The sequence below is a fragment of the Sprattus sprattus genome (genome assembly GCF_963457725.1).
Source record: "Sprattus sprattus genome assembly, chromosome: 2".
Taxonomy (NCBI): Eukaryota; Metazoa; Chordata; class Actinopteri; order Clupeiformes; family Clupeidae; genus Sprattus; species Sprattus sprattus.
Window position 1 is genome coordinate 36,171,113 of NC_137921.1, and position 10,463 is coordinate 36,181,575.

A 10,463-nucleotide genomic window follows, 5' to 3' on the forward strand; every position below is an offset into this window, starting at 1 on the left:
ATTTTTTCCGCGGCTGTATACAACATTCATATGCATATACTCATGCATTCACAAAAGCATCTCAACAAGCACACAAATACATGTTCACACTCATTTATGCACACTTTCAGTATCATGTAACACACACACTCACACAATAGCGCAACAAGCATACACAGTCTCACACACATTCACTTCTATTCTCACACACACACACACATACACACACACCCACACACACACACTCTGTTCCTAGCTTGCTGTCTCTCAGAGAAAGGTCCTGTGCTGTTGCCATGGCGTCAGGCCTGCGAGTGAACAGGAAGGAAGGAGGTCCAGCTGTAGCCTAGAGCTCGTGTCTCTCAGCCAGGGGGGGCGAGGATGAGGTCATGAGGTCACAAGGATGTGGTCACAACATTCGTTCGGGCTGATCTGACATGAGGAGAACAAGGCAAAGCCCTGATCTTCTGTTACTGGACATGAGGGAGAAAACCACAAGGAAGTGACCAAATTATCAGAATATGTAGAATATACAGTGTGCGTGCGTGCGTGCGTGCGTGCGTGCGTGCGTGTGTGTGAAATAAACAAGTAGCATCAAGAAACAGGAGTACAAAAATGGAAAAGGTAGTGAAATGTCCCCACCAATGACTCTTAGAGCGGAGAAGACCTCCCCAGTTAGATGGCATGAGTGCTGAGTCAACGGATGGCGCACCATAGGCTCCGCTGGCCCTATGGGCCTCTGGGTAATCCTGCGGCCCAGGGTCATTACCTCTGTGTGTCCCACACACACACACACACACACACACACACACACACACACACACACACACACACACACACACACACACACACTTCCTTAATTGAGCCGTAACCCAATCAGGAGCTCGCTTCTGTCCACCAGAGATTACCACAGCTGCAATCAATCCCATCATGCCCCTCTCTCTGCCAACCACCTCTTCCTGCCTGTCCCAGATCTCGACCTGTGGAAAGTAACATTTAAAATAAACACACACGCACAGTTACATTTTAAACTGTAGTAAGAGCTGTTTAAAAGCTGTATAATGTCTTTCCTCCACTGACAACAGCTGAGTGACTTAACTAATAACAAGTATGTTTGAGAACGCTATGTTGGACTCCCTCTTCTCCATGTTAGTTACTTAAGAGTTTATATACGTTGTATGGAAGTAAACTGTAGTTGTATAGATGACTCATGTTGCATGGGTAGTGTAGTGTGCTTAGCTTCACTTTTGGAGCTCAGTTTTATTCTCTGGATGCCTCATGTAACGTGGTTAGTGTCGTGTGCTTAGCTTCACCCTTGTATCTCAGTGGCTGTGTGCTGGTGTGCTGGGCAGTGTCATGTGCTCCTGGAGTGATCCGTCATTGGATTGGTCCTCTCCCCTCATCTCACCCTCGCACCTCACTGTAATCTGTCTCCGTCCTCACCCTTGGCCTCCCAGTAATGGCTTTAGTGGGTCTTTTATGGTCAGGTTTCAGATGGAGATGGTGAACTACAAAACGGCTCTGTTAGGATCACACGGACTGTTTCGCTCCTGGCTGTTTCCTTACTCTTGAAGGCCACTGATTGTTTTTCTCCTTAATTGGTGTAGGGAGAGTTATCAATAGGGTGCTTTAGTAGGAAATTGGAGTGTGTGTGTGTGTGTGTGTGGTTACCATGCAGCATGTGACTCCATGTTATGTGCGGATCACAAGCTCATTCTCGAAATCTGTTCTGTTGGCTTTGACATACGGCTCATCAATCTCAAGGTGAATGCTGCTTTTGTGCTCTTGGTAGACCTAGAGACAGCTTGCTTAGTTGTGCTTTAAAACACTTGTGATTCAGTACTGGTATTTCAGTAATCGTAATTTTTTTCTTTATATGACCTTAATACTGTTCACACTAAAATTCATCCCAGAACTTAACCAGTACCTGTGTAAGGAAATTAGTTTGCATTTGTCTACTTTATGTAAAATGCTACAGTTTTAGCCCGATTGGACTGACATTGTTGATTTGGTCAGATAGGCTGCTGTTCGCCTCATGAGAAGAGTGTCTAAGGTGTCTGTATGCTTTAATTGGTTTACTGTAAGATGTTTACCGTGGGATATTTGACATATGGTTTGGACAAATCTTCCCTGTGCGTTTTGAGGATTTCTGATCCACTTACTTCAGCTTTGTTGCATGGGATAAGAACTCCTGGGTACTTGTGCATTGTCCATTGTGCGCCCATTGGCTGTCTGTGGCTGTTGCCTTAGCAACAGTCTCTTGGAATTTGTTCTGTTTAAGGGACCTATGAAAGGAACAATAACATGAAAAACACTTTGCGATGTCATGCTCATCACCAGATACAGAAATACCTTTTTTCCCTCTTGTGCCGCCTTCTGTCTCACTAAAATTTTCGATGGATTAAGGACATATCAAACATTAATGCACTCGTAACTTGCTTATGCATGATCCTGCAGCTCCTTGGTGTTCTAATAATAATTCTCTCTCTCTTTCCCTCTTGCCTCCTCTCCCATCCATCTTCAGGCCAGAGGACTCTGCAGCACAGCGGTGATGTTCTGGACACCCATGTGGTTGTGAATCCGTCCCATGTTCTGGTTTCCTCTGAGGTGAGTCCTCTCCGTGACCCCTGACCCCACTCCTCCCCCATGAGAGATTTGAGCCGGAATATAAGGGCTGTTTGCTGTTATGACCTCCTACATGTAATGAGTGAACTTCTCAACGGTCCTGTTCTGACCCCCTGCACGTAATGAGTGAACTTAGCGGTCCTGTTCTGACCACCTGCACATTATGAGCGTGAACGTCTCAGCGGTCGCGTGCTGGGAGCTCTGCTCTGGCTCGGGACATCTGAGAGTGGTGCTGATTTTACGAGCGTACAGCTGCATGCATCTCAGTAGCCATAATCCTCTTCTGCTTGTGCCAGTTGTTTAAAGGTTTTGTGATGATGTTTCATTCAGGATATTAATCGCTTCAGAAAGGTCAGTCAGTTGTCCCGCAATGGGCCAACTCTTCTGCAGTAGTGCTCTTGCTTTCCTTATTAGGTGGTGTGTAGTTCATTTAGATGCAATGTCATTAACACATCCTGAGTATGTAAACACCACGGTGGCAGAACATCTCTCTGGCTGTTCTATAGGACTCTGCTCTCTGCAGCTGCCTCTCATTTTGCTGTAATCACTCATCCAAAAATACACACACGGATACAAACATGTAAATACCCAGCAAAGATATTGAAATGAACATGCAAAGCACTCCGTCGGATTCTCTGATGATGATCTGTTATGCGGTGCAGTGGCAACATGTGTTATGTAAAATGGTTCCGTCATGTAGCGAGTTGGTCCTCTGACTTTGTGCATGATTTAGACAAGAATGTTATTTTTCAGGAGTTAGGATTTGTGGTTGGTGCCTTTGGCAAGACAAAACATTTGTGAATATTTTTAGTGTGCTTGCACTGGAGAGGACTAGTCCATGTGACATTTTAATCTAGCATGAAGGGCAAATGCAAGTTAGCCAAAATATAATTCCTGGTTGCTTGTGCCTCATTTTGGAATGCTGGCACGCAAAAACAAATCTTTGTTTTGTGTATCATTTAAGATTAACAGTTGGAAAGCCATTTTAAAACTGTAAACAGCTTTCTCCGTCCTTGAATTCGTGTGTGTTTGATTCCATCATTTGGGTCTCTGTTCCAGGTCCGTAGGCTGGTCTCTGACGTGTCTCGCCACAAGCTGCTGATTCTTGCAGGGCAGTGTGTCGAGCAGTCAGGTGACCTTGTGCTGCAGACCGGCAGTTTCTCTCTTGATGACTTCATTCAGATATTTGCAGATGAGGAGGTAACTGATACGGAGCTATTTTTCCTTTCGTGTTACATTACAACTGTTATATGTATGTCTGTCTTTGTCTGACTTCTTAATAATACTTTGTAATGCATGAGTTGGTACAGTCATTTGACAAACTTTCTTCATCATTGTATACAGATTGGTGAGCTGCTGAGCTCTGCAGACCCAACACAAAAAGCCACACTGGCCTTGAGCTGTCCCAACACAGGGACGTGGAAGAACTCTGTGCTGGAGAAGCACAACCTACAGGACTTCATCGAGATCAAGATCAACCCCCCGGCCACGCTGCCCGCGATGGAGGGCCTGCAGGAGTTCACAGAGTACCTCTCGGAGTCCCTGGAGCCTCAGTCGCCTTTCGAGCTCCTGGAGCCTCCGGGCAGCGCGGGGTTCCTCAAGCTCTCGCGCCCGTGTTGCTACATCTTTCCAGGGGGGAGAGGGGACTCAGCCTTTTTTGCGGTTAACGGATTTAATGTTTTGGTGAACGGAGGATCGGATTCACGCTCTTGCTTCTGGAAGTTGGTCAGGCATTTGGATCGAGTGGACTCCATATTACTCACTCACATCGGCGTAGACAACCTCCCTGGTGTCAACAGCCTCCTCCAAAGAAAAGTGGCTGAGCTCGAGGAGGAACAGGGCAGTGGAAGTAACGAGGACTGGCTGAAAAATTTGACTTCTCCGGAAATCGGGGTAGTGTTCCTGAACACCCCCGAGAGACTGAAAACACTCCAAGGTGACCCGAAAGTACTGAGGAGCTGTGACCAGGCAGCACTTACCTTACGGCATCTGGAAAAGTTGTCCATCACTTCAGAACCACTCTCCCGCGCCAATGGCCCAATGATTGAACCGGTCATCCTCTTCCAGAAGATGGGAGTCGGTCGGCTGGAGCTGTACGTGTTGAACCCAGTCAAAGGGAGCAAAGATCTCGAGGCACTCATGCAGTCTTGGCCAAACAATGGTGTTAACCTAAAGGGCTCTGACCTGCCTTTGCCCTGCCTTGCCTCCATCTGTGCTCTTCTGGTTTGGCACCCTGCCAGCCCTCAGGAGAAGATCATTAGGGTCCTCTTTCCCGGATGCACGCCGCAGAGCAAAATTCTGGAAGGGTTCGAAAAACTGAAGCACCTGGACTTCCTCAAGCACCCTGTTGTGAGTTTGAAGGACCTCGAAACGTCCAAGCTGGATAAACAGCCAAAGCGTGCTGAAAGTAAAGAAAGCCTCAAGTCCCTTCCCAGGGACACAAGACCTGCAAGTGCCTCTCTGAAGGATAAATTAGCCCGCAGTGATGTCAAAAAGCTGGACCCTAAGACCAAGACCAAAGCTACAAGCGAAACCGCATCTAAGGATGGAAAGGAAGAAGACAAGGCAAAACCAAGAGACAGTGAGGTTAAACTGAAGCTACAGAAGGTTGAAAAACCTGGGACAAAGAAAGACGAGAAGCAAGAGGTACGTAAGAAGGAAGAAAAGCCATTGGCCAAAAAAGAAGAGGGCATGGAGAAGAAGAGGGAGTTGGTCAGAAAGGACCTTAGTTTGAAACCAAAGAAGGACCTGAAACCCGAAACGAAGAAAGAAATGAAAAAGGAAGTCAAAGCAGAAGAAAAGAAACCAGCCAAGGCCCCTAGTAAGGATGCCAAGAGGGTTTCCATGGGGGCCGCGGCAGCATCAGCAGCTGCTGACACCAAAAAGACCACGGTTAGGAATGGATCCCTGAAAAAGGACTTGAGTACCCTCAAGAAAGAATCGGCGAATAAGGGGGCCAAGTCCAAGCCTGACAAAAAAGATCAGGGAGGTCCAATGGGCCCCTCTTCCTCGGAGGGTAATGCAGATCGCTCCAAAATGTCCACGCCAGAAGACATGACTGAAGAGTTTGAGAAGCTGAAATTGGAAAATGAGCAAAGCTCAGTGAATACTACAACAGGAAGTGAAGCTAAACAGTTGACGGGGTCAAACAAAGTGAATGGTCTAGGAGCAGGCACTCACACTGTGGAAAGCCCAGATAAATGTAAACACATGGACACACTGCCCCCTCCTGGCCAGGCAGCAGATCCCACCTCACCTCTCGCCAAGACGCCAAAGAGTGAGCGCAGCGTCAACTTCGACCTGACGCCGACCGAGCACCGGAACGGTCCAGAAGATGGCTGTGTGAGCTCCGAGGAAAAAACGCTGGAGATGGTCTCCCCTCCTGGCTCGGGTCAGAACAGCGCAGGGCACACACCTTTCCACCAGTCCCCTGAAGACGATGCCCAGTGCTCTGCTGAGGACAGCAGTTTAGGCGGGAAAGTGACCAGTCTCAGTTTAGAGGACAGCCACGTCTTGGGGTCCAACAAGACCTCGGACGCAGGCTGCTCGAGAAGCAACCTGGAGAACAACTCCACCTCCTCTCAGGACAAGCAGTCCAGCTTCCTCACCCTCAGCTCCTTCGCCCCCTCATTCACGTCCTTGCCTGCTGAGGTCGGTTCCCCACATTCCACAGAGGTTGACGAGTCCTTATCCGTGTCCTTTGAGCAAGGTTTTCCGCCAGCTTGTGACTCACCCAGATCTGATATGGGGGACGGGACCTTCTCAAATGGCCACCTAGTGGATCCGGATTCTAAAGCCGGCATGTCTCTTCCCCTGAAGGCTTGTCATAACATGCGCTCATCGGGAGACGGGTCTGACGAACGCGGCTCTGGTCCTCAGGGACTGTTACTCGACATCCCTCCACACGATGTGGACCTGTGCCTGGTCTCACCCTGTGAGTTCCAGCACCACAAGTCTCCCGAAGGCCAGCCACAGAGCCCAACTCCAGGGCACACTGCCAGTCCTCATGATCTCTCTGAGGACAGTAGTGACCTCACGCAGGAGCTGGTCAAGCCTTTGTGCAGCAGCAACAATAACAACCACCATACACCCCAGAGCCAGGGCACACCGCCGACGTCTGCCAGCGATTCTCTACCCTCGGGCACAGACTCGGATGTGCCGCCAGTCACTGGAGACTGCCCCTCTATCAGTGAGGATGGTGCCTTGGATTCAGACGAGGATGACTCGGGCGACACCTTCCCACCCCAGCAACCGCACGACCATTCCAGCTTTCACTCGTCTCGTCTAAAGGGCCAGCCCTCGTCTCCAGACCCTCCTCCAGCTCCCATGAAGGACCTGCCCCCCCTCCCGCCTCACCCCGGAGCCTGCATGGCCGACCCGGACGCAGAGGTCCAGACCAAGAAGAGCCCCGCAGCCAGACCCAAGAAGCCAGCTGGCAACGCCCAGAGGCTGCCCATGAACAGCTCGGCAGCAGGTGGGAAAGCGAAGAGTGGAACAGGGAGTGGCACGCTGAAGGCGACCTCTAACCTTGACACTAGGCCTGCGTCACGTGGTGCTGTGGGAGGCTCACGAGCATCTACTGCAAAGCCAGCCACCTCGGGTACGTTCCCACTAAATCAGTCTGTACACACAGAAATAATAGCGCATAGTTACTTTTTAAAACATAAAAAGTAACACTAAGCACTCTGACCTTCAGTTCAAACAGTAAAAAGGTGGTGTTGCCTGCTAAATAAATTCATCTCAGTTTAGAAAATGTAATTTCTCCTTGTTACACTATGGTAAGAAGCATTAGGCTGTGGGCCGTATGCATCATATAAACAAGTTTCGATTGGTTACGATAATACCCATTTGAGCAACACAATTGGGACATGAACTTGAATATTCAACACCTGTGCTATAGTGGGCCACTCCCTCCTGTGCAACTTTAGAATGATTGAGAGGCATTGGAGCAGGTCTCGCTTAAAGTGGCATGATTTGATGATGTTAATTTAGGTTGCAGATTACAGAGAATTCTGCGGGCATTTTTTCCTCAGAGTATCTATATCTATTTTTGCGCCAGCTATCAGATTGTTGGGACAATTTAACCTAAAAAAATAATATTTGTAATAAAAATAATAATATTTTTAGTAATGTTTTTCTTGCAGCAGCTTTAATAAGGTTGCGCCTCTCTCTCCCCAGGCTCTGCTGGCTCCAGGTCCACGGCTGCCCCGGTGTTTCTGGACATGGCCTACCTGCCTTCTGGCTCCGCCGCTGCCACCGTGGATGTGGAGTTCTTCCGCCGCCTGCGCTCCTCGTGCTACATCGTGAGTGGAGACGACCCGCTGAAGGAGGCTGTCATGAGGAGCGTCCTGGACGCTCTGCTGGAGGGCAAAGCATCCTGGCCAGATGTGCAGGTAGCTGTTCAGTCTCTCACACAGACACACAGACACATAGACCTTTTGCTGGGTGCCTGGTCGAGATACTGCTCAAGCCACACATCACACTACAGAAATGCAGCAGTTCCCCCCCAAAAAATATCATGATGCCTCTGAAACATGGGGTACAATGAGATCTAAACATATCTGAGAGTGAGAGCACACATGATGTCCTTAGCTAGTTGGCCCCAGATAGACATGTTTTGGGTGTGTGATTACAGGAATGTTGTTTTTAGTTCAGAATCCCTGAAAGGTAACCAGTTAAAATCGGACAGTTACAAAAAAGGTTTTGTTTACATTCACAGTTTTTACCAAAACAAATTATGCTTGTGGTTTAATTCTACTGAACATGATCGAATATTTCCAAAGCTGCATTATGTGTATCACACTACCGGGAAAACAAGTCAACAGATCCATCCGGTTACATTTACATTTAGGGGGCTCTTTTGCTCTAGATTGCACCCTGGTGGAGAAATTGGAAACTTCCATTTGAACAAAACATACATTGGAAATTAAATATGTTTGTTAAATGACAATCAAATCTCATTTGCATGTCATGAAGTCATGTTTCAATGTACCCTTAACAACATTTGCAGACTAGTGCACTTACTTGCGGAAGTAGTAGCAGAAGTGGTATCCTAAAATGTAAAAGGTGCCTTTACTGAATATTTTTTTATCTTTTTTTTTTCATGAGAAAACATAATTGAACTTTGCTCTGCGTCCACAGCTGACACTGATCCCGACGTTTGACTCGTTGATGATGCACGATTGGTACCAGGAGACCCATGAGCGTCAGAGGGAGTTGGGCATTACGGTTCTGGGCAGCAACAGCACCGTGGCCATGCAGGACGAGACCTTCCCAGCATGCAAAGTGGAGTTCTAAGATGCCCAGTGCAACAGAGGAGATGTTTTTCTTTAGTTTTTTTTAAAAGACAATAAAGGGATCCCTTTTCCCTTGCAGTCAATGAAGTGTATTGTTCTCCTGCCCCCCTGCTCGACGTCCTGCTGTATGCATGGGGTCTGCATCACACTGCTGTAAGTAGACTGGTCTTTAGACAGCTCAAAGGGGCAAAGAGCAAACACACCCATAGAACTCATCCTGGTGATCGGATATAAGGTGCACAGAAGTCCTTGAAGATGTTTAAAGCAGGGCCTTTGGGTCAGATGCTGATGCTCTGAAGAAAGAAAGTGAGAAGAGAAAAGGGAAAATAAACTTGTAGTAAGGTGGGGCTGGGAGAAGAAAGTATGACAACGATGATGATACTCAACCGAAATGTTGAAGGGAGGATCTGAAGGTCATAGAATTTCAACCAGGATAGTTTTTGTGGTTATTTGAATTTGAAGGTGTTCTTGTTTTGGGAACGCTTTCTAAGAGGATCAGAATAAGGTGCATCTCTCAGTCTTTTTAGAAGAGTCACCCCCATCCCTCCTGCCTCTGCCTGATGTCTGCTCTGCACAGTTTGATTTGGATTCTCAAGGCAAAGGTAGACCGAAGTCACGTATGAGGAGAACACAGGTAGAACCTCCATAGACAGCCAGAACACAGGTAGTACATTATCTCTCAGCCATAAGGAGAACACGGGTAGGACATCCATAGACAGCCATGTAGAGAACACATGTAGTACATTATCTGTAGGCAGGTTTGGGGAACTCATAGAGAATGTCTGCACTTACTGAAGCACTGTGTGGTTTCTCCCTTTGGATGTTCACTGGTGAAGGCTAGAGCGGCTGGAGCTGTATCACAGGGCTTGGTGTTATATGCATGTTAAAACCATGCCTATAGTACAAGATAACCTTTTCATGTCAACCACTTCTTTTTAGGTTTTTTAGAATCCACTGCACAGGTTCTGTAGAATAATCTTGCACAGATGAATTGGACCAGCTTTTTGCTAGATGTTTACATGTTTACAGTTAGGATAGCTGACCAATATTACAATACTGCAATACAAACATATACTCAATAATCTCTCCTGCATAGGTTTTACACCCCAAGTAATAGCACATCTTAAAGTGAGCGGTGTGTCTCTAAATGACTCGTCCCTCTGGTAGAGACTGTAGACTTTGTCAGATATCTGACACTAAAACACTTCTTTCACTGGCACTCCTTTCATATCGAAGAGGTGTATGTCCATCCAAATGAAGAAAGCACCTTACAATGCGATTTAAGACTTTGGCCATACAGGGGGAGGTGCGTTGGGGAAGGTCCAGTTAAGGTTGGTCTGTGACTGATGGGTGGTTTGGCCTATCAGGGGAAGGTCTAGTTAAGGTTGGTCTGTGACTGATGGGTGGTTTGGCCTATCAGGGGAAGCTCTAGTTAGGGTTGGACTGTGACTGATGGGTGGTTTGACTGGGACACGTAGTGCCTATATGTTCAGTACTTGCAGACAAAGGGGGGGCCTGTCTGTAAACATTTCAACAATCATGTTTGTTTTCTATGGAATGTGGGTG

General features: G+C 47.5%; 1 protein-coding gene across 1 annotated transcript in view; it reads left to right on the forward strand.

The window, feature by feature from the left end:
• The window catches only part of map1sa (microtubule-associated protein 1Sa), a gene marked incomplete at its 5' end in the record, with an annotated part of 34,604 nt that extends 24,500 nt beyond the window's left edge, over positions 1-10,104 (forward strand). Inside the window, 5 exons of the mRNA XM_080859920.1 lie at positions 2,501-2,583; positions 3,661-3,801; positions 3,946-7,201; positions 7,780-7,994; positions 8,743-10,104. Coding sequence (XP_080716046.1) covers positions 2,501-2,583; positions 3,661-3,801; positions 3,946-7,201; positions 7,780-7,994; positions 8,743-8,898 — 3,851 coding nt within the window. The 3' untranslated portion in view covers positions 8,899-10,104. The remainder of the gene's footprint in view (positions 1-2,500; positions 2,584-3,660; positions 3,802-3,945; positions 7,202-7,779; positions 7,995-8,742) is intronic.
• Between the last annotated feature and the right edge of the window lie 359 nt (positions 10,105-10,463).